Raw genomic sequence first — 26,359 nt, 5'->3', positions numbered from 1 at the left:
ACTGGGATGACATGATAGGTTTCTGTGCGATTCAAAACTGTATGCAGTTCCTCACTTCAGGATAGTGTAACTATGCTAAATATTGAGTCATTATGATATAATTTTAGTGTACTTCTCTACTTATTAGCACTTCAGTTTTAATAAATATTGACTCAATGTGGTAGTTGCATGATACTAAGAAGATATACCCAGACTTAATATAATCATTAGCTTATATATATTTGGAGCCTGGACAAGGCACCCTCTCCCTTCAAGACGTTCAAAAGTAATAGCTTAAAACTGATTCCAGGAACTATATTGGAAAAAATGTTTAAAAAAATTTACAAGACCAAAACAATAATAATATTTAATCATCATCATCATTTTCCTGGAAATATGCTAATCGTAGATTTGGGAGCCAAGGTCCACAATCAGGACATGGCCTATTGGAGTCTGGTATATTCTATTCCACTAGAAAAGGAGTTAATCTAGATCTCAGAGATTTCTTGCCCCCACTCACCCTAGGGAATCCCAACACAGACCAAGTTCCCACTCTAGAGGCTTGGCCACAGTATAAAAAAATCCTCCCAACAACACAAAAGGGGATCAGAAGGTTGTTAGAGGAGATTTTCTAACTACTCCGGGAGTCCTTGATGGTAAGTAATGCTTTGGAAGTATGGATCCTTATCTGTGGCCAACTGAGCACAAGAAAAAGAATGGTAGATGTTAGGATAGGAGGGAGTAGGAAAACTTGCTGACTGAAGGCCAGGGATAAACTGACTATAAGAATGTGTGGCATAATCTCTATGTGCATGTGAGCAACTGCCGCTTTTATTTTATGTTATTATTCATCCCGTGTGCTAATCCCAGAGTGTTGTCAATCACCTGGAATTAATTTCCATCATTATATTTAGAAGCTAGCAGAATCCTAAGTTAAACAGAACTGAGAGGGGAGGTTCTGTTGGTGATGATTGTGATAATGAGAAAAAGTAGCTAATTAAGTGTCCTCTATTATCTTTAGGTCTTCTACAGGACAGAGACTTTCTGGTAACCTGTAGTTTGGGTCAACACACATTTCTGAAGACTTATGCCTTACAAAATAGAATGCTCCTTCCCAATGACACCCAATTCCACCTCTTCTCCTTCTTGTTGCTGGGAATCCCAGGAATGGAAACACTGCACATCTGGATCGGCTTTCCCTTTTGTGCTGTGTATATGATTGCACTCATCGGGAACTTCATGATTCTGTTTGTGATCCAGGCTGAGAGCAGCCTACACCAGCCTATGTTCTACTTCCTGACCATGCTGGCTGCTATTGATTTGGGTCTGTCCACAGCTACCATCCCCAAGATGCTCGGGATCTTCTGGTTCAACCTCAGAGAGATCGTCTTTGAAGCCTGCCTTGTGCAGATGTTTTTCATTCACAGCTTCACACTTATGGAGTCAGCAGTCCTGTTGGCAATGGCTTATGACCGCTACGTGGCCATCTGCAACCCACTCCGATATAGCACCATCCTCACCAACAAGGCTGTTTCTCTGATCGGTGTGGGTGTGTTAGTGAGAGCATTTATTTTTGCGCTCCCATTTGTATTTCTTATCCTGAGATTGCCCTTCTGTGGGAATCATGTCATTCCCCATACCTACTGTGAACACATGGGTCTTGCTCGCCTCTCTTGTGCCAGCATCAAGATCAACATCATCTATGGCTTATGTGCAATTTGTAACCTAGTCTTTGACATCATAGCCATTGCCCTGTCTTATGTTCAGATACTCCGTGCTGTTTTCCATCTTCCTTCCCGTGAAGCCCGACTCAAGTCCCTCAGCACATGTGGTTCTCATGTTTGTGTCATCCTTGCCTTCTATACACCCGCCCTCTTTTCCTTCATGACACATCGCTTTGGCCGAAATGTCCCCCGCTATATCCACATACTCTTGGCCAATCTTTATGTTCTTGTGCCACCAATGCTCAACCCTGTCATATACGGAGTCAGGACCAAGCAGATCTATGACCGTGTAAAGAAAATATTATTACAGAAACAAGGAAAGGAAAAAGAATGACACCTAATACGTGTTCAGTTCCATCTGAAATTTTATGAAACTCAAATCAGAAAGATGCCTTCTCCAAGAAAGTATGTTAAAATATGTATCTATATTGGCTCTATTCTGTAAGTATTCAAATGTATTTAATTTCCATGTGCTTTTCAGACCATTTCCCAACATGCATTGTTGCATCCTCTTTGCCCCTTAAAATTCGATGTAATAGGTCATGTCATTTTGCTCTATTCATCTAAATATCTGATTGATATTTATATACCAACAGTTTTGAATGCATCCATTGCCACTAAATTAGTTGATATTTCATGCAGCTTCTTTTTTCTCTGAATGGAATTCTTTCTGAGTGTGTATTTCATAACTGCAAGCTGCTGGGGATAAAATGATGACTATTCCACTTTCCCTGACTTTATGGAATTTATAGAGTTTAAAATTAGTCAGCAAACTCAACTTAAAAACATCTAGCCTTTTTTTTTTCAGCTTTTTTATATTTTGGTAAGTAAATTTGTCTCCGTTTACAAGTACCAAAGGCTATTTTTTTTTGCCTTTTTTAAAAAGATTTTATTTGTTTATATTACAGAAAGCAAGAAAGCTCAAGCAGGGGGAGCAGAAGGCAGAGGGAGAAGCAGGCTCCCTGCTGAGTAAGGAGCCCAATGCAGGGCTCGCTGGATCTCAGGATCGAGCAAATGAAGGTAGATGCTTAACCAACAAAGCCACCTAGGTGCCCCAGTCTTGCTTTTTTGAGGCAGATTGCTTCTTCCTAAAGATGACCCCCATATTAGCCCTTAAAGGTGCTGTTGATACCCTTCCTGTTAGCGGTGGCAGGTAAGGAAGTTGGTACAAGTCACAGAAATCAGTTGCTTTCTTATATGCTAACAATGTAACTGAAGAAAGAAATTAAGGAATCAATTCCATTTACAATAGCACCCAAACCCATTAGATACCTAGGAATAAACCTAACCAAAGAGGTGAAGGATCTATACTCTAGAAATTACAGAACACTTATGATAGAAATGGAGGAAGACACAAAGAGATGGAAAAACATCCCCTGTCCATGGGCTGAAAGAATAAACGTTATTAAAATGTCTGTGCTGCCCAGAGCAACCTACACTTTCGACGCAATCCCTATCAAAATACCATTGACGTTTTCACAGAGCTGCAACAAATGATCCTAAAATTTGTATGGAACCAGAAAAGACCCTGAATCAGCGGGCGAATGTTGAAAAAGAAAAAATGTTGTTGAAAAAAAAAGAAAAAAAGGAAAGAAGTGTTGAAAAAGAAAACCAAAGCCAGTCACATCACAATGCCTGACTTCAAAGCTGTGATCATCAAGACAACATGGTTTTGGAAGAAAAACAGAAACACAGATCAATGGAACAGAATAGAAATCCCAGAAATGGACCCTCAACTCTATGGTCAACTAATCTTCAACAAGGCAAGAAAGAACATCTAATGGAGGATAAAAGGCAGTCTCTTCAATAAAAGAATTTATCTTTATACCAGTCTGCCAACTTCATATTTTAAATACACTACAAATGTCATGCACATTTAACAAAATTGTTCTTTTTCTTAATTAAATCTCGTATTTACTATCTTTTACTTCGACCCGAGATACAGATATTTCACAACAAAGATTTTGTTCTTTAGAATTTTTTTTAATTTTTATTTATTTTTTTAATTTCTTTTCAGTGTACCAGAATTCATTGTTTATGTACCACACCCAGTGTTCCACACAATACATGCCCCCCATAATACCTACCACCAGGCTCACCCAACCTCCCACCCCCCGCCACTCCAAAACCCTCAGATTGTTTTTCAGAGTCCATAGTCTCTCATGATTCATTTCCCCCTCCAATTTCCCTCAAATCCCTTCCTCTCTCCATGTTCCCATGTCCTCCATGTTATTTCTTATGCTCCACAAATAAGTGAAATCATATGATAATTGACTCTCTCTGCTTGACTTATTTCACTCAGCATAATCTCTTCCAGTCCCAACCATGTTGATACAAATGTTGGGTATTCATCCTTTCGGATGGAGGCAGAATTTTTTAATCATGATTGGTAAGCCTTACTGGCTTTGCTTTGATTTTATACATAATTTTACAGTTACTTTTCCCATTGTCCTACAGATGCCCCTGCAACTTATCAAATTTTAGTATAAACTGGATGTCTTACTGTTTTCTATTCATGAAGGATAAAAAAATTAGTTCCTTTTTCTGCTTTCTGACTTATATACTATTGTTGGTTTAATTTACTTCTCATAAACTTTGAAACTTATGCACAAAGGGTTATTGTTTTCAAAAGTCAACATTCATTTAAATGTTTCCAAATACTTACTATGTCTGTTGTTATTCATTCCTCTTGCATCTTTAAAATTTCATCTGTAATGATTTTACTCATGTCTGAAGAAATAAACTTAAATATTACCTGATACACTTTTTCTGGTAGTGAGTTTTCTTTGCTTAAAAAATAACCCTTCGTTTCATCTTCATTTTAAGGTTATTTAGAGGATATGGTATTATAAATTAACAGGGGATCTCCCAGATTTACAGAAATATGACTGATAAAAGTGGCCATTATTTACCTTGTCCAATGTGATTTTTAAAGGTGTACACGTTATGATTTTATGTATATGTTATGAAATGATTACACAATCAATTTCATTAGCTCATCCATCACCTCACATAGTTACCTTTTGTTTTTTGTAGTGAGAAAACTTAAGACTTACTCTAGCAAATTTTAAGAATACAATACAGTATTATTAACTACAGTTGCCATGTTGGACATTAGATCCCCAGCACCTCTTCATCTTATAATTGAAAGATTATATGCATTATGAATATTTCTCCTCCCTACCCACCGTTCTACTGTCTGGTTCTATGAGATTGACTTTTTTAGATTCTATATAAAAATTAGACCATGTAGTATTTGTCTTTGTGTCTGGCTTATTCCACTTAGCATAAACCCTTTTGGAAAGTTTTCTTTCTTTTTAAAACTAAATAGTATTCCATTTTTTACATGTACAACAGTTTCTTTATTATTTCATTTGTCAATGGATACTTAGGCTGTCTCCTTATCTGGCTACCATGACTAATGATCCAGTGAACTCAGGAGTGCACATATTTCTTTGAGCTACTGATCTTATTCCTTAAGGTATTTACCAAGAAGTGGAGTTACATGATCATATAGTAGTTTTATTTTTTTCTTTTTTTGAAGAAACTTCTTACTTTTCTCTATCGTGTCTGTACCAAGCTATTCTAGTAAAGAGATTAAGTCTGTTTTTTTTTTTTTCAGAATAGTAAAAATAGTATTTAATTCTTGACTGACATTTATATTGTCTTTAAGAATATTGTATCTGACCACGTTGTCTTTCCTCTTTTTGTTTATGAATTTTCTTATTTATATCTCCTTTTATTTTCCCTTTACCTTTGATCAATTGAAATTTTAATGCATCTGGTGTGATGTAATTTTATATTATAGGCTGGTAACTATTTCAAACTTCTGATGTAAATATTTATATTTATTTTTGTAATTAGAAAGTTGTCATCCATATTTTTAACCCTCAGTTTGCTCCCAATCATTAAGAGTCTCTTACAGTTTGTTTCCATTTCATTTTTTTCCCCTTCCCATATGTTCCTCTGTTTTGTTTCTTAAATTCCACATATGAGTGGAACATGTGATATTGATCTTCTTCTGATTGGCTTATTTAGCTTAGCATAATACACTCTAGCTCCATCAGCAAATGACAAGATTCCATTTCAAGATTTCAAGATTTCTGATGGCTAAATAATATTCCTCTGTGGGGGGGGGGTGTGTATGTATGTCCTCTTTTCATTCATCAGTGGAGGGACATTTATACACTTTCCATAGTTTGGCTATTGTTGATAATGCTTCTATAAATATCAGCAGGCATGTACTCCTTCAGAATCAGTATTTTTGCATCCTTTGTGTAAATACCAAGTAATGTCATTGCTGAGTTGTAGGGTAGTTCTCCGTTTTCTGCATCCTCACCAACATCTGTTCCTTCCTGGGTTGTTAATTTTAGCCATTCTGACCATTGTGAGGTGGTATCTCATCATGGTTTTGATTTGTATTTCTCTGATGATAGGTGATGTTGAGCATCTTTTCATGTGTCTGTTACTCATCTGAATGTCTTCTTTGAAAAAAATGTCTGTTCATGTCTTCTGCCCATTTCTTAACAAGATTATTTGTGTTTTGGGTGTTGAGTTTGATAGATTCTCTATGGATTTGGGATACAAACCCTTTTTTATTCATGTTATTTGCAAATATCTTCTCCCATTCCAAAGTTGCCTTTAAATTTGTTGAATGTTTCTTTAGTTGGGCAAAAGATTTTTACCTTGATGAAATCCCAATAGCTCATTTTTGCTTTGGTTTCTGGTGCCTCCAGAGACTTGACTAGTGAGCTCCTGCAGCTGAGGTCACAGACATTGTTGCCTGTGGTCTCCTCTAAGATGTAATGGTTTCCTGTCTCACTTTTAGTTCTTTCATCTATTTTGAATTCACTTGTGTGTATGGGACAAGAAAGTGCCATTCTTATCATGTAAATATCCAATTTTCTCAAAATCATTTTTGAAGAGACTGTCTTTCTCTCCACTGGATATTTTTTCCTGCTTTGTTGAAGATTAGTTGACCATACAGTTATGGGTCCATTTCTGGGTTCTCTATTCTGTTCCATTGATCTATGCGTCTGTTTTTGTGCCAGTGCCACACTGTCTTGATGACTACAGCTTTGTCATAGAGCTTGAAGTTCAGAATTATGGTGCCTCCAGCTTTGCTTTTCTTTTTCAATGCATTGTCTTGATGATAAATGATCGCACGTCCCTTTCAAGAAGACCAGTGTATATTTGGCTGTCCAGTAGGATCCTTCTTCAGGGGAAGACAGTCTCCAGTTCAATGGGGTCCAGGTTTCAGAGTGCTCTCAAGATTGAATTCAGGAAACACAGCCTGACAGCAAAAATTCCTGACATCATTCCTGACCTGCAGAAAGTAGCCCCAACAGAACTTCTCCTGGTTTGCTAGGTTCTCCTCAGGAATATATTTCTCACAGTCGTGATGTGGAGAATGTGTTTTAGGGACTCTAGGGCAGAGTTAAGGGCTGGTTGATTAGGCATGATAAATCCACTCTAACATTCTATGTTCCCTGAGTCTTCGGAAACTTTCCTTTCTGGTTTTCCTCAGGAAGATTCTGGCATTTCAGTTCATTTGCTGAAGACCATCTTTGAGTACAGGTATCAGTCAACTATCCAAACATTCTCAAATACACTGGGTCCAGAATCTCTCTTTAAGGTCCTCATATTAGATACAACTCAGCCTCACGTTATGTCATATTTCTTCTACTCAGATCCAGTACTCAGAATTTTGTACCACACATGTTCCTCAGGCTTTCTCTGTATAAACTGACAAAATCTTACAGTTCTTTGGTTAATATAGTTTATTTCTGGATCCTTCTAGCATTTCTGTCCAATCGTAGATCTAGACACTAGCCATATCTGATTCTTGAACGTCTGAAATGTGGCAAATTCAACTGAAGGAATGAATTTTTAATCTTTATTCATTTTAATTAAAGTTTAAAGTCTGAAGCCATATAAAATATTTTTCAGTTCAACATAATGTTTTGTTTTGCATTTTATTTTAGCTATTGAACATTTAGTGTACAAAATAAGCTGTGCTTTGTGTTAAATACTGGATTACTTTTTTGTGTTAAATACTTTTTTGTGTTAAATACTGGATTTTTGTGTTAAATACTGGATTACTTTTATCATTTAATGATATCAAACATAAATGATATCAAACATTTAATTGTTAGGTATATTATTGATTTTATGTTTAAATCATTTGGATAATATTAAGTTAGATTAAGCATTCTATTGAATTAATTTTACTTATTTTTAGTTTTCATAACATGGTCAAGAGAAAATTTTAATAATAATAAGTGACCTACATTTTATTAATATTTAATTTTAATAATAATAAGTGACCTACATTTTATTCCATTTTATTCCTATTAGACACCACTATTCTCAGAAACCATACAGAGCGGTGGGAATTTTTATGGCATGGATCACCAGTCCATTTTAAGCCAGTTACCTCAGGGGAAGATATTATATTTTCTCTGAATAGGGGGAGACTATGTACCTCATACAAGAGAAGAAGAGCTGCTTCAAATAGTAAAGGGGGTTTGGCAGAACTTGGGATTTGCTTCACTGAAGTCTACTCACATAATGCCATTCCAAATTTAGAGTTCTATTTCTTTCTAAAAAAAATGACCTAGCAGAACATTAGGAGGGTTTTTTTGTTGTTTTGTTTTGTTTTGTTTGTTTGTTTGTTTAATATAGTCTAGCATACTTTGTATCCTTGCCTGGGCCTTAGGCTAGATATTTAAAGCCCTGAGGTTGTTGACTCATTATTTCCCTTCTCCTTCTTCTCCAGCTTGTGTATCCCAGAAAGAGCAAATCTGTACTTTTCTCATTCTTACTAAAATATTTGGCAGAAATACTTGGACACTCAAAGCCTTGCCTTTTTTAAGCACTTGCTTATAGAAAGTAAAAATATATGTTTGTCACCATATTCTACATACCACCAATGTCCCCTTTGCCTATAGCAGCATAGGCCCTATTTCCCTAAGCCTAATTAGGTGAGGAACCAATGCCAAATTTCATTCTTAAGAATTTGTTACCCAGGAAGTTCTTCTGGTATCTATACTTACGTCAGTTAGGGTTCAGAACTACTATGAGTATTAAGGAATAAAGAATTTATTCTAGGAATTAGATACAATTGTGGGAGGATGTAGGGAAGAAGAAAGATCCAAAAACAAATTTCTAGCCAGATTAGGCCTGCATGAATGAGTTGGTGTTTGCGGAAAACCAGGTACTCTCAGTTTCTGGGATGGGATCATAAAGGAAGTGAGTGTAGAAATGTAAGAATATGGTTTGTTGTTCCTGGCTACTGCTTCTGTGTTTGCAGTAGAGTATCTGGTGGTGCATTTGTGATCACTGTTAATAAACAGGTCAGCAGCTGTGGGGAGTTGCGTATTGCTGAAGGACATGGGGAGAAATGAGAATCCTCTGGTATCGATGTGTCTCTCTGTCTCTGCTGGCAAACAATATCGAACTACAGAAAACAGCCACTGCTGTTTCACATTTGCTCCCAGAGCATATGCATTTCTGATGTGACCAACTCTAAACTAGAAACTTACAAGGAAGAGAATTGTGGGAAACAGAGTGCTAGCAAGGTCACAGTGCAGTCTCTCATCAAGGCACATTTTATCATCTATGCTGACCAAGTGAGGAGCACAATTAATTCTCAGTTAATACTTTAAGGAATTAAAGACACATTGTTTAATTAATTGATAGTAAATTAACCAAATAATGAATGAATTCAAAATTCCATCAGGGTATTTTTTTTTAATAATAATTTTTTTTTAAGATTTTATTTATTTATTTGACAGGCAGAGATCACAGGTAGGCAGAGAGCCAGGCAGATAGGGAGAGAGGAGGAAGCATGATCCCTGCTGAGCAGAGACCCCCATGTGACGCTTGGTCCCAGGACCCTGGGATCATGACCTGAGCTGAAAGCAGAGGCTTTAACCCACTGAGCCACCCAGGTGCCCCCCATCAGGGTATTTTTATGTACAAAAAATGGCAGCCTGTTATTTTATTTTTCTGCAAATTAGTTTAAAGAACAAAGGGAGAGTGAGAAAAGTGTAGGAGGAAGATCAGCTTTAAAAGTTATTAAAATACATTATAATTTTGTAGTGATGAAAAACCTTGTGATACTGGTTCAAGAACAGATAAACCAACTATATAAATGAAGAGCAGACCCTTGTACAAATTGAAATTTAATATGAAGAAAGAATAAGTAAAAATCAGTTCTGAACTAATGAGTTATTAAGTCATTTATGTTATTAAACAGGTTAGAAATAGAAACAGAAAGGCATTTCATTTTCTTACATGTCACCTCAAAATAAATTCTAGTTAGATTGGAATTAAAAGTAAAACTTAACATACACACACCCCATTCACAACAGGTGTTGGGATATTAATATATAATAAATCTATGCAGAAGCCCTAAGTTTGAAAGTGATAAATTCATGTGTTACAGGTAATATAATCAGTATTTACTTAATTTAAAAATTTAATCTGCTATATGAAAATAAGGTATTAAAGATAAGGGGCTTATAAGAAAGTGTTACTATGTCAAGTGTAATAAAAAATTCATGCTATGAGACTTTTAAGAAGCTAGGCAGAAACATGGAGAGGAGGCAAGGAAATCAATAAATAAACACCATAAAAATAAAGAAGAGCATGACCTATTCAATCAGAGACCTACTATCTGATGATCCTACTTTTTCTAACTGTAGAACCTTCAGAAATTTTTCAAATATGAACAAAAATGATTCTTAAAGATGTCACGAATCGATTCTGAATTAAAAATAACTAAATATATGTATTCAAATATGAAAAGATAAAATGCATATTAAAGACTCTAGTATATTTAGAAAGGAACATTATATCCCCTATGTATTAACATAGATCTCTAAATTTAATAGTAAGTGAAACAACTCTCTGTGAAATGATTCACACTGCATTACCATTTACATGAAATGAAAAATTTTAATCCCAAACCCCATTGAAATTATTGTATTTAAAAATATCAATTTAGACTCTAAGAAAGATGAAAAGGATGCAGTGGTCATTCCCGTCTCTGAGGATAAGACAAAACTGGAACTGGGTGGGATAAGACTCACAAGTCATTTCAAATTAAATGTCTCATATATTTGATTAAGAATAACATGCAAGGGGCGCCTGGGTGGCTCAGTGGGTTAAAGCCTCTGCCTTCGGCTCAGGTCATGATCCCGGGATCCTGGGATCGAGCCCCACATCAGGCTGTCTGCTCGGAGGGGAGCCTTCTTCCCCCTCTCTCTCTGCCTGCCTCTCTGCCTACTTGTGATCTCTCTGTCAAATAAATAAATAAAATCTTAAAAAAAAAAAAAAAAGAATAACATTCAAGATAAATAAGCCACAGTAATAATAGTTTTTAATTCCATATTGTGATAACAAAGGTATTTGTTGTATGTTTCCTTGTCTTATTTTGTTGAATGGAGAGAAAAGTAAGATTTTTAAAAGGGGAGAGAAAAAAAAGCATTGCAAATCAATGATGGGAAGAGTCAATTCTTGGACTGTTCACTCTCAAACAGAGTAAAGTAATATAAACAGTTCTTCCTTCCAAGGAATTAGCTCTTGAACTTGAAATATTTTGAAGATTATTCAAATCATAGAATCAACAATGGGCCAAGATCAAATGTTCTAAAATATAATACGGCAGCAATAAATTTAGGAAGAGAAAAATCTCTGAAAAGAACCCACGTTTTCCTTGCTGTGTCAAAACTCTTGATAAACAAATGTAAGAGTACCTACTTTTTAGCAAAGAAACAGAGCACTCGCTCTCGAATCTGTTTGGTCCTTACACCATAAATGATGGGGTTGAGTGAAGGTGGGATAACCAAATAGAGGTTGGCAACAAAAATGTGAATGTAGCGTGGTATGTTGTGTCCAAATCGGTGAGTGAGGAAGGAGAACACTGAGGGGATATAGAAAACACAGATGACCCCAACATGAGAGCCACATGTGCTGAGCGCTTTTAGCCGAGCATCCTGTGATGGGAGGTGAAAGACAGCTCGCAGAATGTAGACATAGGAGATACAAATAAGGACCAGGTTCAGCAGAAAGAGAGAGACCACGAAGAGCCCATAAATGACATTGATACGGATGTTTCCACAGGACAGTTTTGCGATGCCCATGTGTTCACAGTAGGAATGAGCTATTACACGAGCCTGACAGAAGGGCAGGCGGTAAATGAGAAACACCATGGGAAGTGTAAATAGAATTGGACGAAACACAATGCATACACTGATACCCACCAGCACCCGGGATGTCAAGATGGTTCTATAGTGGAGTGGAGCACAGATGGCCACATAGCGGTCAAATGCCATGGCCACCAGGACTTCGGCTTCCATGCCAGTGAAGGCATGGATCAAAAACATCTGGGTCACACAAGCCCCAAAGCTAATTTCATGAGCATCAAACCAGAAGATACCCAGAATGCGGGGCACAGAGGTTGTGGAGAGGACCAAGTCGATAGTTGAAAGGAGGGCCAGAAAGTAGAACATGGGCTCCTTCCACAGGCTCTGCTCCATCTTGATGACCAGCAGAATTGTGGCATTGCCCAGTAAAGCCACAAGGTAAACTGAGCAGAAAGGCAGAGAGATCCAGGCATGAGCCCCTTCCAGACCGGGGATTCCAGTGAGGAAGAATGTGGTTGGATGAAAAGTACTCCTGTTGGGATAAAACATCCTTCCAAATGACAGAGAAGGAGATGTCATTCCTAGAAAGAAGGGGAAAAGTTTGAAGGCGGTCATGAAAATGACTAGCTTAATGCTCTGATATATAGTGAAAATGAGAAAGGTTGCTATTTGAAAGGACTTGTTAACATATTTTGTTATTATAAGCCAAGCCATACTCATTTGAATGGGCCACTCTCAAAGAATTCAATCCTCTTTTTTTAACCTACAAGGCTTATCAGCAAGCCAATAGCAAAATTATAAGACAGAACGTGCTATTAAATATGGAACAATTTTGTATGCTCTGTACCTTTTGTAAAGCTCCTGTCTGAAGAGAGATATGCAAAAAATCAAGGATGCACACATGGAAATGCAGATATAATCCAAGAGGTGACAGCCAGCTAGAAGCAACGTGACAGACACAGATGTACATGACACTTCCGTAATTAGGAAATGCAAAAATTATCTAATGATTCATTCATCACTTATTGACATAGAGAAAATGCCATGATCTGGCCAAACATCCTATCAAAGATAAGCAGAATATCAGAAGTACATTGCCACAATCAAAAGCACAGGCTAGGTCATACACCTCTATACCTGAAACATCCCCGAAAGAAAGATAGTGATAAACCGTATGTCTATTTTTGTTCATGTCTCTATGTTCCCAAGACCAACCCATTGCCTAGCCCATTGCCTTACAGAGTGTTAAGGGAATGGTGATTTCTAGCAGTATTTGCAAGCTTCTTTATTTACTCTCCATGCCATATCAGTTCGTCTGGGAAAACCCGCCAAGTTTACGACTGCTACAGAATGAGCATGTACTACGTTCACTCCTTCTGCCTGATGAACTAGGAATGTGGGTAAAAGACTGCCTAGAAGGCTACAGGGGGCAGGGACCTGAAGAAGGCATTGTGAGCAGCACAAAACTGTCTGGAAAACAAAGTCTGTACAGAACTGCTCTCTGTAGCTGTTTAAAGGGCTCAGAGAAGGTGGCTTTTTCAATGCCTTCAAAATGATGAAGCACCTAGTCACTCATAAGCTCAAATAATGAAATAAATGGACATTCTCTAGATCTCCACCTCGAGACGGAGTGGTTTGAGGTCAGAAATAGTAGCACAGGCTCCAGTTTTTATGTGTTATATAGCTTCATATTTCTCTGGGAAGCATAACAAGGTAAAAATAATGCTATACACATTCTAAGATTAGACGTGTGTGTGTTTGTGGAGGGGAGAGAAGAGCTGTATTTTGCAATGCCTCCCTTGTTTGTGCTTTATTAAGAACTGAAACTCCAGGTAACAGCCGCTGTCCAGTAGTGGGATGCTAGCCAGGAACAAGCCTTCTAACCCCCAAACGCCTGCCTTGGGTTTCTCTCTGAAAATAAACTCTCAATAACATGGCATTGCTCACCTCAGGTTTCCACTGTGCTTCAGAGGTCCATCTCATTCATTCCCTATAACCCACAGCAGAAACAGAAATGATACTTTATCGACCAACTATATAATCATAATGCCTTGGATGTTCTAGATATTTTCAAAGACACCCAATCTCCATTTAAAATTTGAAAAGTTGCAAGGTTAAACTTAAAACAGTAAAAAAAAAAAAAAAAACAAACAAAAAAAACAACTACTACGAAAAAAAGTTTTCAGTTAAAAAAAAAAATATATATATAGCAAGTTTCTTCCCCAATTAGATTGAGAAATTGGACCACATGATGCATAGAATATCATATCACAACAAGCCAGTAGCTCTTCTCAGCTACCTTTGACCATCTCCCTTTCATTTGACTGCAGTACATACTGAAATCAAAATAAAATTCATCTTTGATTTTGATGATCCATTCCTCCACAGGAATAGCGACAACAAGGAAAATCTCAAGTAGCACAGCTCTGTGTGCTTTAAAAAAAAAAAAAAATACAGTCCAAGGAGAGTCATTTTATACTGAGGCTGTAGCTGCTTATAAAATTAGAACTCAGTTTTCTAGTATAAATTGTGCCCTGGGATTGAATCCTCTGAGATTGCAGGCAAAACTCCTAGACTATGATTTAGAGAAACAGAAACCTATGAAAAAGTGGCATTAATAGGAATTTATAGAGAAAAAACTACAAATGTGGGGCAAAAGCACACAAATATTATCATTACTATATGATATAAAGATAGATACATCCTATCTTCCTCTAAGTAATATTTTGCAGCCTAATTCTATGGACTGTTGTTTCTTAGATCAAAGTGTACTTAATCCATGTTCTAATTTCAAAAATAATAGCCTGGTGTAGGAGATCCCATTTTCAACCTGAGTACTCACTATCTCCCTGCACTGTCCTGACCACGTGCCCTAGGTTCATTGAATGCTTGACTATGGAATGACATCTGTGAGTTTTTGGTCCCACTATCCTTTGTCCATGATTGATCTTCTCAATCTTCCTCCTTGACAGTTTATCATATCTATGTCACAGAAGCCACAGAGAGAAGTGGTGAATATATCCTATCCTAGAGTTGGTCTGATTCAGTTCAGATACTGGATTTCCCACTCATACAATTTGAAAGAGTTTGTACTGTTATGAGATATTAATTACTCTTTACACATAGGATAGAGTTCACCAGGGAACATACATGAGCCTAAGATTTTCATTATAGGAAGTATTTGATTACTAAATTCAACTACAAATGTCTACTCAAATTCTATTTTTCGTCATCAGTTACCTATAAAGACATTTTGAGATAAATAAAAACTAACAGACTCCTTTTACAGCCAATTGGCACAATAAGAAATGCTAAAGGATTACTACCAGCTGATGGAAAATGTCCAAAGATTTTAAATGGCTGTAAATGAAGAAAAGAGGATCATTGGAAATGTCAAATAATCATGTTATCAACTTCAAATATCAAATGAACTTTGTGCACAAAAATTGTTACTATACTGCTTTGAATTATTGCAAAAAAATAAGTACTTAAATGCACAGAAGACTTTATTCACTCAAAGATATTACACTTTCACTAAGATCAAAGTACATTAGGCATCTACACATAATGTATACACTTTTATTTATAGGTGTACATGAACTATATAAAGTAATATATGATATAATTTCAATGAACAAGTCAAAAATACGAAACAACATATTTTGAAACAGTAAAACTACGTCAAAATGTAGTGGGGGGTCATTGGAATACAGACAATATTATTGTCTCTCATTCTAATTTATGGAGTTTGAAATGTTTACATAATGAGACCATACAACAATTTAACAACAAAAACTATCATAAATGAATATTAACTGAAAAACGTACTCCACTCAGATCAGACCTATTGTCAAATAAGATATCTTTAAAAAGTTGGTTTCCCAAGCTTTTAAAAAATGTTACAGTTTCTGCTGTCAAGATGGCAGTCTATGTAACTATTGTCATTCCCCCAGAAAGCTTCAGATATATTAAATACATTAACTAAACATTTAAATAAATATTAAATATATTCAGATATATTAATTCAGATATATTCATATATATTAAAACAGATGTTAAAACTAAGTGATATATATGTGATATATATATGCGATATATATACTTATATATATATAAGTGATATATAAGTTATATATATATATATATCTCTTCAAAATCAATAGAAATAGTCATTAAAGGACAAGAGTGAGCAGTCTAGCATATACTTGCAAACACAAGGGGTAGTTAGATTTCAAAGGCAGGGAAAGGATGTGAAGGTTTCTGTCTTGAGGTTTTCAGAAAAGCCAGAGGCAAAAAGCACCAAAAGGCAAATTCCTAAAGAATTAGGTGGAGTTTCATAGTAGTGTCTCTGCCACACAAAACTCCTACCCTGGATGCTACAGTGTGTCATCTACATCCTCCTTTCAGATCTGAAGTTCTCAATCATCTAACTACTGAGAATGTGGCCCCCTTTGTTTCTATTGTCTAATGGACCTTCCTCAGCTGAGGTCAAATCCCCCTCCCAGAGAACCCCCATAATGCCTGGTTGATGAAGGAGCATAAAGCTTACTGGATTCACCACAATGAGGACAACAATGAAGGGCCACTCCAGCTCCAGCACTCCTGTGTAAACTTCTGGCTGACACTTTTGTTCATATTTCATTACAAATCATTTTCTCCCTCTTTCTTCATTCACCTCTCCCCGGTGCTGATCTTGGGAACAAAGTCGTTGTTAGTTTTCTAATGCCACTGTGATAAATTACCAGGAATGTAGTGCCTTAAATCAATGTAAATTTATTATCTTGCAGTTCAGTTTGTTAGAAAGCTGATGCATATCTCACTGAGCTAAAATCGAGTTTTCAGCAGGTCTGCATCTGTTTCTGGAGACACTAGAGGAGAACGTTTTTTTTTGTTGTTGTTGTTGTTGTTTTACCTTTTTCCAGCTTCTATAGGCTACCTACATTCCTTAACTCATGGCTCTCTTTTCCATTTTCAGAGCCAGGAATGAAGTTTTAAGTCCTACACATATGATATTGCTCCTACTTTGCTTCGAACGTGTAAATGCACCCCAATGTTCAGAGCAATATTATCAACCATAGCCAAGTTATGGAAAGAGCCCAAATGCCCATCAGCTGATGAATGGATAAAGGAATTGTGGTACATGTATGCAATGGAATATTACTCAGCCATCAAAAAGAATGAGTGTTTAGGTTTTTTTGTTTTTGTTTTGGTTTTTTTTGCCATTCGCAATGACCTGGATGAAACTAGAGTGTAGAATGCTAAGCGAAATATGTCAGTCTGAAAAAGAAAAACATCATATGATTTCACTCATATGTGGGATTTAAGAAACATAACAGATGAACATAGTGGGGAAAAAAAGAAAGAGGTGAACCATAAAGCAGACTATTAACTATAGAAAACAAACTGAGGATTGCTGGAGCAGAGTTGGAGGGGATGGGTTAAGTGGGTGATGGGGGTTAGGGAGGGCACTTGTGATGAACACAGGTGATGTACAGAAATGTTGAATCACTGATTCCCACTCCTGAAACTGATATCACACTGTGTGTCCACTGGAATTTACATAAAAACTTGTTAAAAGAAAAAAAAAAAAAGAATGTGTAAATAATTACACGATTGAGTCATCACGTCTTTCTCTGGCTCCGTTTTCTGTTTCTATTATCTTCCACTTCCAAGGACTCATGACTACATTGGCTCTGCTTCAATAGTACAAGACACTCTCCCTATCATGATCAACCTTAATCCCCTGTGCAAATTTAGTTCTTCTTTGCCATGAAACTGAACATATTCACAAATTCTGAAGATTAGGACGAGGACCTCTTTAAAAGGACATTATTCTGCCTCCAGGCAAATCTCCATCTCAGAATGTGCTTTCTAAGAAGCCCGACCTGAAAACATTGCTTAGCCAGGGTGTTTGAAGAGCCTACCAAGAAACCACAATGGCAAAGAAAAACTCACAGTAAATAGTTACCAAATGTCCAAAGATTATTAACAAAATAAAAAAAGAACTAACAATATAATAAGAAACTTTATAAAATCGAACTAAAAGTAAACCCTTCAGAGTTTTAAAATACATGTAGTTAGCAGCCTTAAAGAGAGGAGAGAGAGAGAATTGCAATCATGAAGAAAGGGATATTTTTTTATTAAAAGGATCTCATATGTGGAGTATAAGAAACAGCGTATAGGACCGTAAGGGAAGTGAGGGAAAACTGAATGGGAAGTCATCAGAGAGGGAGAAAAACCATGAAAGACTCTGAACTATGGGAAACAAAATGAAGGTTGCTGAAGGGGAGGTGGAGGGGAGGATGAGGTAACTGGGTGATGGGCATTAAGGAGGGCAAAGGATATGATGAGCTTGGGTGTTATATGCAACTGATGAATGGTTGAACACTACATCTGAAACTAATTATGTGCTATGTGTTGGATAATTGAATTTGAATTTTAAGAAAAGGATCACATAGAACATTTAAGTTTTGAAATAATTACATTAAGGGACTAAAGAATAGGATAGAAACTGCTGAAAATAAAAATTGGGGGTTTTAAGGATAGACAGATATATTTTTAGGATTATAGTAAAATAAATAAATAATGGAAGGAAAGAAAAGTTAAAATACATGGAATAAAGATAAGGTGTCCCAACCTTATTTTTACATATTTACAAAAGAATATGGTGGTAAGTGTGGAAGGAACTATTTAAAGAAATAAAGTTTGAAAAGTAATAGATAGAGAAATATCTAGAAGTAATAGATATATGGTATATACCATGTAAGAAAAGAAGGACTGATTGAATACTGAACATGCCTTTTTTAAAACATTTATAAATCGAGACTCATAATGAAATTTCAGAACACTGAAATAAAGATGATTCCAAAAAAAAGAGAAAAAATCTTTCAAAAGAGTAGAAAAATAACTGGCATATTTTCCACTAACAACTTTAGTTGCAGGAAAACAAAAAGTTGAACAATGAATTCAGAAAGGTTGTGGAATAGAACTTGGTTCCAAAATTCTATTAATTTTTAATTTATTTTTCAAATATGAGAGCAGATGAGGATGTATTTAACCATGAAAATGCAATCAAATATTACCAACGAGGTGGGGTTGTGCCAGTGGGAAAAATAGATATTCTCCACAAACACTGTGAATCCCAGAGCAAGAAAATATTCATGAAGATTTATTGCAGAAAGGAATAATTAAAAATCTATATGATCAAATAAAATGGCCATTTAAGAAGGTTTTTTAAGCCTAGAAACACAGTTCCAGGTAATTCCAAAATGAGAGATATAGATGTACAAGAACAGGACAAAGCAAAAGAGGGCTAAAATTTTTGTTTTGTTCAGAGTAGGGCAGCTACAAATTACTATAATTAGAAAACTAATATTTGACTAATGCTAGGGAACAAAGTTAAATTAAGGAAGCAAGAAAGTTAGAATAAAGAAAAGTATTGAAAAATATGAAATTTTTTAAAAATTTTATTTTATTTATGTTTTTTGTGTTCCAAAATTCATTGTTTATGCACCTCACCCAGTGCTCCATGCAATATATGTGAAATTTTTAAGAAGTGATCAAAAACAATGATGAAGAAATCAGAAATATGTTTTTTTTTTTTTTTTTTAATTTTAATAAACATATAATGTATTTTTATCCCCAGGGGTACAGGTCTGTGAATCGTCTGGTTTACACATTTCACAGCACTCATCATAGCACATACCCTCCCCAATGTCCATTTCCCCACCACCCTCTCCCATCCCCCTTCCCCCCCGCAACCCTCAGTCTGTTTCTTGAGATTGAGTCTTTTATGGTTTGTCTCCCTCCCAACAGAAATATGTTCTTATTGACAATTCTGCTACTCAATAATTTTACCGCAAATTATAAAAACCTGCATAAACATCTTAAAATACACCAAGAAATAAATGCAAGGAAATGCAGTATACTTTCTAATTAAAAAATAATAATAATGTGAATGTCTATTAATTAAGAGATAACTGCATAAGTAAAACCAAATGTTAAAAAATAAAACATGAAATATTTTAAGCCATATAAATAAATAACAAATGACCTAATTAAAACATTGTGACTGGGGCACCTGGGTTAAGCCTCTGCCTTCGGCTCAGGTCCTGATCTCAGGGTCCTGGGATCGAGCCCCGCATCAGGCTCTCTGTTCAGCAGGGAGCCTGCTTCCTGCGCTCTCTTTCTCTCTCTGCTTGCCTCTCTGCCTACTTGTGATCTGTCTGTCAAATAAATAAATAAAATCTCTTAAAAAAAAATTGCGATGGTTATAAAATTAAAAATTTCTTTACTGTGTGTCAGATAAACAAATGATACATTTTGCCTCTGGAAAAATAGGACAAAATTTGTATTGGAGCAGTGTTGAAAATAATTTCGACCTTTATTCTGTGTATATTTTTATTGAGCAACATATTTGAGATGAGTTCAATGTTGAAAGTCATTAATTCATGAGTTGTAGGAACAAAGGTCTGCATTATACATTTACTTTAGTTTTTTTCATAAATAATCTGAAAAAGAAAAAAATTTTAATGTAAAGCAATATGACAAGTTTGATGATGTAAGAGTCATTGCTTGGTCTTTGGGAAATACTACTATTGAATTAACTGAAAGCCATCAGTAGGATCAAAAAAAGGTGACTATTCATAGACTGGTTTGAGAACTTATACATTAAAGTCAGTGGAGGAACGAGAGATAGATCATGGGTCTACAATGAGAGCCCTTGCATTTGGGAAGGGAGTATTTCATGGTCAAATGCAGATTGAGAGAAAAAAAAGTGAATAAAATGATAGGCAAAGGCCAGCATGCATCACATAAATAGAGAAAATACTATACATGATTGAATTATAAAACTACACTTGTATTTATGGGCCTGATTAGAGGGAGACAATCAGTGATGTGGTACTGTTGGTATGTAAGAAACAGTTTTGAGGGGCATTTGGTTGGCTCAGTTGGTTAAGTGTCAACTCTTGATTTCATCAGGGGTCATGATCCCAGGTTCCTGAGAATGAGTCCTGTATAGGGCTCTCTGCACAGTGTGGGAAGTCTGTTTGAGATTCTCTCTCTCTCCCTCTGCCCTTCCTCCCCACTCTCTCTCTCTCTCAAATAACTAAATAAACCTAAAAAATAACAAAAAAGAAATACTTTCAAAATTGCATGTTATTTTGGCTATCATTCCACTGAATCTTACATGTTTGGCAGACCATTCCACTTCAAGCCACAGATTGGCAAAGATTTTTTTTTTTTTTTAATCTATGAAGTTTGCTCTTTTTAAAGTACATAACACAATTCAAGCTCCACAGGCCAGACATTTTGTGTTAGTTTGGTTCATGGATATATCCCTAGCAATTAGAATTATCCAAGACATACAACAAACACAAAATGAATGTAAATGAAAGGAATAATAAAGTGAATGCATGAATGAATGGACAAACCAATGAACCCGTGAAGTAGGATACAGGGTCAAATTTCCAGTGCCACATTTCTCTAATTACAGAACCCACATAAATAAATAAATAAATAAATAACAGTATAATATGTTCTTTACCCAGAAAAAGAGAAACTTTCTCCTATGAAGGACTCTGCATGAAGACATGTGGACAGAGGCCACACAGCTCCATCCAAGATACCCCATTAGCCTTTGAACTTTGAACTTGAACTTGAGTGACGATTCCACAAGTCTTAGAATCCATTAGTCAGCAGCTAGGAATAAATCAAACTGTATCTCAACCTGGAAGCAACATATTAGGACTAGGAGATGTTTGTTAAAGCAAGAACATACATGTTTTTTAGACACATCAAAATCCTTAGTAAAAGAACATGTCATGAGTCTTATTTTTTGATAAAGACATGGAGCACTCGCTCTCGAATCTGTTTGGTCCTTACACCATAAATGATGGGATTGAGTGAAGGTGGGATAACCAAATAGAGGTTGGCAACAAGAATGTGAATGTAGCGTGGTATGTTGTGTCCAAATCGGTGAGTAAGGAAGGAGAACACTGAGGGGATATAGAAAACACAGATGACCCCAACGTGAGAGCCACACGTGCTGAGTGCTTTTAGCCGAGCATCCTGTGATGGGAGGCGGAAGACAGCTCGCAGAATGTAGACATAGGAGATGCAAATAAGGACCAGGTTCAAGACAAAGAAGGAAACCACGAAGAGCCCATAGATGGCATTGATACGGATGTTTCCACAGGACAGTTTTGCAATGCCCATGTGTTCACAGTAGGAATGAGCTATTACATGAGCCTGACAAAATGGAAGGCGGTAAATGAGATACACCATGGGAAGTGTAAGCACAACTGGACGAACCACAATACACATGCTGATGCCCACAAGGACCCGGGATGTCAAGATGGTCGTATAGTGGAGTGGAGCACAGATGGCTACATAGCGGTCAAAGGCCATGGCCAGCAAGACCTCAGCTTCCATGCCAGTGAGGGCATGGATCAAAAACATCTGGGTCACACAAGCCCCAAAGTTAATCTCATGAGCATCAAACCAGAAGATACCCAGCATGCGGGGCACAGAGGTTGTGGAAAGGGCCAAGTCGATAGTTGAAAGGAGGGCCAGAAAGTAGAACATGGGCTCCCTCTGAAGGCTCTGCTCCATCTTGATGACCAGCAGAATTGTGGCATTGCCCAGTAAAGCCACAAGGTAAACTGAGCAGAAAGGCAGGGATATCCAGGCATGGGCCCCTTCCAGATCCGGGATTCCAACAAGGAAGAATGTGGTTGGGTGAAAAATACTCCTGTTCTGGTATGTCATGCTGTCACTGGTCAAAGGAGGTGAAACTCTCCTCTTCTAGGGGAAAAATGAGAGAGGGCAAGATGAAGTGATCAGAGCAGAGATCAACGTCTGAAGGGAATGTCGTATCACTTGCTGGCTCAGTGTTTCAGGATAGAGTTGATGTCAAGCCTAATACATAGTAAGTGTGCCAATGAAGGACATATATGAGATACGTCACAGCCATTTGATAAGGCAGGTCGAGGTCATATTCAGAGTATCCACCCTGCCTGCTGATTGAGTTCTAATCCCAAATATGGAGGCTTGCAGCAAGCTTATGAAGATTTCTAATAATTAGAGCTTATCATTCACTTTGAAGGAGAATGGATGTGATTCCAGTCTGGGAAATGTCACTCTGATGAGTGACATTGGCAACACCAAGACTACAGATGAGCTCAAGTTAATATACTACAGAGGCAGTAAAAAATGCCTTTAAGCAAAAAAAGACAGAGACATAGAAAGAAAGAAAATACCTTTAAAAATTCATAATGAAAATAAATTCTAGATCCAGGAGTACAGGTACTCACACAATTAAAATCTGAATTCTTCTGACTAATCTGTAAAAACTCTGACCCTGGCCCAGCAGCCTCTCATACACACCAGATCAGATAATAAGGGCGACCTTTTGGGATGCCTGGCCAGGAGTAGAAACAGGAACCGTTATGACCTACAGGCAGCACCGAGTATCAGGTGGGAAAGGGGAAAGGAGGGTTGTCTAATGCCATGTCACACCTGTTCACTCTCACAGCACATCCAGTACTCCCAGAGCACCTATTATCTTATCGGTGTTCATTTTACCACTGCTATGGAGCCAACACTTGGATACTTCCCTTACCAGTCCAAGACCCTGGGAAGAGAGGTGAGTTGGGTAAAAAGCCTCAAATGATTTTGGTACTAGAAAAGATACTTTTTGCAGCTTTCTGGGTCAGTCATGTCTTAATAGAGAAGAATCTAGTTCTGCAATGATCTGAAGGGTATGGAGAAAGACACTTAAGTAATGCCTTCAAAATTTTACAGAATGCATCAAACCGCTCAGAATGAGGTAAAGGAACTTGCCCTGGAATGTATGGTTCAGCAGTTGCAATAAAAAATAAAGCAGAGATAGGAGCACCTGGGTGGTTCGGTTAAGCGTCCGACTCTTGATTTCAGCTCAGGCCATGACCTCAGCATCGAGAGATTGAGTCCCGCATTGGGCTCCACGTTCAGCATGGAGTCTGCTTGAGGTTCTCTCTCTCCCTCTGCCAGTGCCCCTCCCCCACAGACACATGCTCTCTCACTCTCAATAAATAAATAAATTTTTTAAAAAAAGATATTCATTTTTGTCCTTATAATAGCTTCACTTTATCATTTTTATATTTATTCAATGTAGAAAACATACCAAGGTAAAAAAAAAAATAAACCATCACTTCTGAGTTCAGTCCAACGAAGAAAGAACAGTGCTTCAAAGTGCATAGACTTGTCTTTGTCTGTAAAAACGTAAACACCCTGGCCAAGTAAGAAACCATTGCCTAGAAGGGTGATGGCCAAGGCCAAGTTGGAGAGTCCCTGTTGTTTAATATGGAGCAAAACTAGGAGCCCACTCACAACAGCAGCTCTCCACTGGCCTCATCCCTTCCTACTGACATGGAAATTGATTTCACCCAATGCAACTGACAGGATGATATTAAGGGCACTGCATCTTCCAGGGATTTTAAACATAATATAATCCCCATTTAAAGATAATCTCATCCCCATTTAAAGATACAATTTTGGTTTTTTCCTGCCTGGTGCTGTTGGCTACTTGGTCCAGTTCTCAGGCCGCTCTGCCCAGGGATCTCTGCATTTCCTGCCACACCTGTTCACCAGACACCAGCCGCTGATTCACCTATTCCTTCCATAGGAATCGAGACTTCCCCACAGCATCGAGCAGGGCGGCCCTTATACCTCTCTCTGAGGACTTCATGGGGAGTGCCTTTATGTTAGGCTCCTAACGCCTAAGGAATATTTCTGAGAAAACACCCCATTTTAATCCCAGCTTTATGTGAAGCTCTGGGATTGAGTCCTTGGAGACCACGCACAGACCTCCAGATTCTATTCCCCAGATGGAAAATCCCAAGGAACATAAAAGCAAACTGAAAGATATGTAAGCAAAAGTTGAAAAGTAGGGATAAAGCACATGGTTTTTGTCATCTATACTTGACACATGTGAAAACAGACTTTCTCTCCGTGTGAATGCGGCTCTGTGGTCCAATTTGAGGGCTTACTGACCTACATAGAGAAGAAACTGGCTTATTTATTTATTTGCCCATTTTTTCATTTATTTATTTAATAGAACTAGGTAATTTAAGTTCAAATATTGGAACTAGTATAGAAGTCTTTTTTTTTTTTTTTTCATTTTACTATTTCCTTTCACTGTGTTTTTTCCAACCTCCTCTCATAAAGCTACTTTGAGTTTCCTCAAGTACCACCAAGGGCAGAGATCCTGATCTTTTTTCCACATTGTTTTCTGTACATAAATTCCCTAATGATTTCACCTGTACAAATTTCAAAAGTCCTATTGATTAGTGCCAAAATTTCAATCCTGGTACCAGAGTGCTGGTTCAAATTCTGGCTCTGCCACATTAGCTGTGTGACTTTGGATGACTTATGTAGCATATCTGTGCCTCAGTTTCCTTAAATATAAAATGGAATCAAAATATTGTCTTTCTCACTGGGTACATTTGAGAAACAAATTAAATGTCTCCGAGGCATTTAGAACAGTGTCCTATACATAGTAAGTGGTCAATCATAACTGTTTCTTCTTATGATTATAATTAAAGACCAGTTTCTGTTCATAGGAACAGCTGCATTGATATTACTCAGGCAGAGAAAGTTTAGGAATCACCAATTACTACCAACTCTGTAGTCATTTTTCTTCTAAAATCTGCAATAACATTAAATATTTTCTTTTCAGGGGCACCTGGGTGGCTCAGTTAAGCATCTGCCTTAGGCTGAGGTCCTGATCCCAGGGTCCTGGGATCAAGCAATCAGGCTCCCTGCTGAGCTGGAAGCCTTCTTCTCCCTCCTTCTCTGCCCCTCCCCCCAACATGCTCCTGGTCTCTCTCTATCAAATAAATAAAATCTTTAAAAAAATATTTTATTTTTGGGGCACCTAGGTGGCTCAGTGGGTTAAAGCCTCTGCCTTCGGCTCAGGTCATGATCTCAGGGCCCTGGGATCGAGCCCCGCATCGGGTTCTCACTCAACAGGGTGCCTGCTTCCCTCTCTCTCTGCTCTCTCTGCCTACTTGTAGTCTCTCTCTCTCTCTGTGACAAATAAATAAATAAAATCTTTAAAAAAAATTTATTTTCAAATATTAGAGTCAATTATGCATATATCATGTAGATTTTATTAGAATGTGATCTTTTTGGATTGAAAAAATTATATCCCTTTATCGCCCAACTGAAGTTTCTGGGAACCTTCCTAAAATAGCATTTAGGTTTATGAAATAAAACACTGACTACAAAGCATGAGAAATAGTATCTTTCTTTCATTTGACCATGCCAATCTTCTCCATCATTCTCTACAAACATTCAAGCTATTTCCTGAAAATTTACAGCTTTTGTTTGGCTGCACATATACAATGAAATATTCTCTTGGATCCAATAAGGTCTTTACACATAATCAAAATCAATTTTAAGACATTTGCTTTATGGTACATTTCTTCCTTCTTGAGTCTGAGGTAGGACACATCAAATCTT

General features: G+C 37.1%; 3 protein-coding genes across 3 annotated transcripts; 1 reads left to right on the top strand and 2 right to left on the bottom strand.

Annotated features, from left to right (window-relative positions):
- Positions 1 to 1,083: 1,083 nt before the first annotated feature.
- On the top strand, positions 1,084 to 2,037 carry LOC308350042 (olfactory receptor 52E2; the record flags this gene model as incomplete). The annotated part of the gene is made up of 1 exon (XM_080815042.1): positions 1,084 to 2,037. The coding sequence occupies one exon, from the start codon at positions 1,084 to 1,086 to the stop codon at positions 2,035 to 2,037; it is 954 nt and encodes a 317-aa protein (XP_080671168.1).
- A 9,427-nt stretch (positions 2,038 to 11,464) lies between these two features.
- On the bottom strand, positions 11,465 to 12,403 carry LOC308350115 (olfactory receptor 52J3-like; the record flags this gene model as incomplete). The annotated part of the gene is made up of 1 exon (XM_080815119.1): positions 11,465 to 12,403. The coding sequence occupies one exon, from the start codon at positions 12,401 to 12,403 to the stop codon at positions 11,465 to 11,467; it is 939 nt and encodes a 312-aa protein (XP_080671245.1).
- Positions 12,404 to 21,685: 9,282 nt separating this feature from the next.
- On the bottom strand, positions 21,686 to 22,624 carry LOC308350108 (olfactory receptor 52J3; the record flags this gene model as incomplete). Its single annotated transcript, XM_080815112.1, has 1 exon — positions 21,686 to 22,624. One exon carries the CDS (start codon positions 22,622 to 22,624, stop codon positions 21,686 to 21,688), a length of 939 nt encoding a protein of 312 aa, XP_080671238.1.
- Between the last annotated feature and the right edge of the window lie 3,735 nt (positions 22,625 to 26,359).

Source organism: Martes martes (assembly GCF_963455335.1).
Source record: "Martes martes genome assembly, chromosome: 10".
Taxonomy (NCBI): domain Eukaryota; kingdom Metazoa; phylum Chordata; class Mammalia; order Carnivora; family Mustelidae; genus Martes; species Martes martes.
Note: the sequence above shows the minus strand (reverse complement) of the source record. Positions and strands in the feature narration are given on the sequence as shown.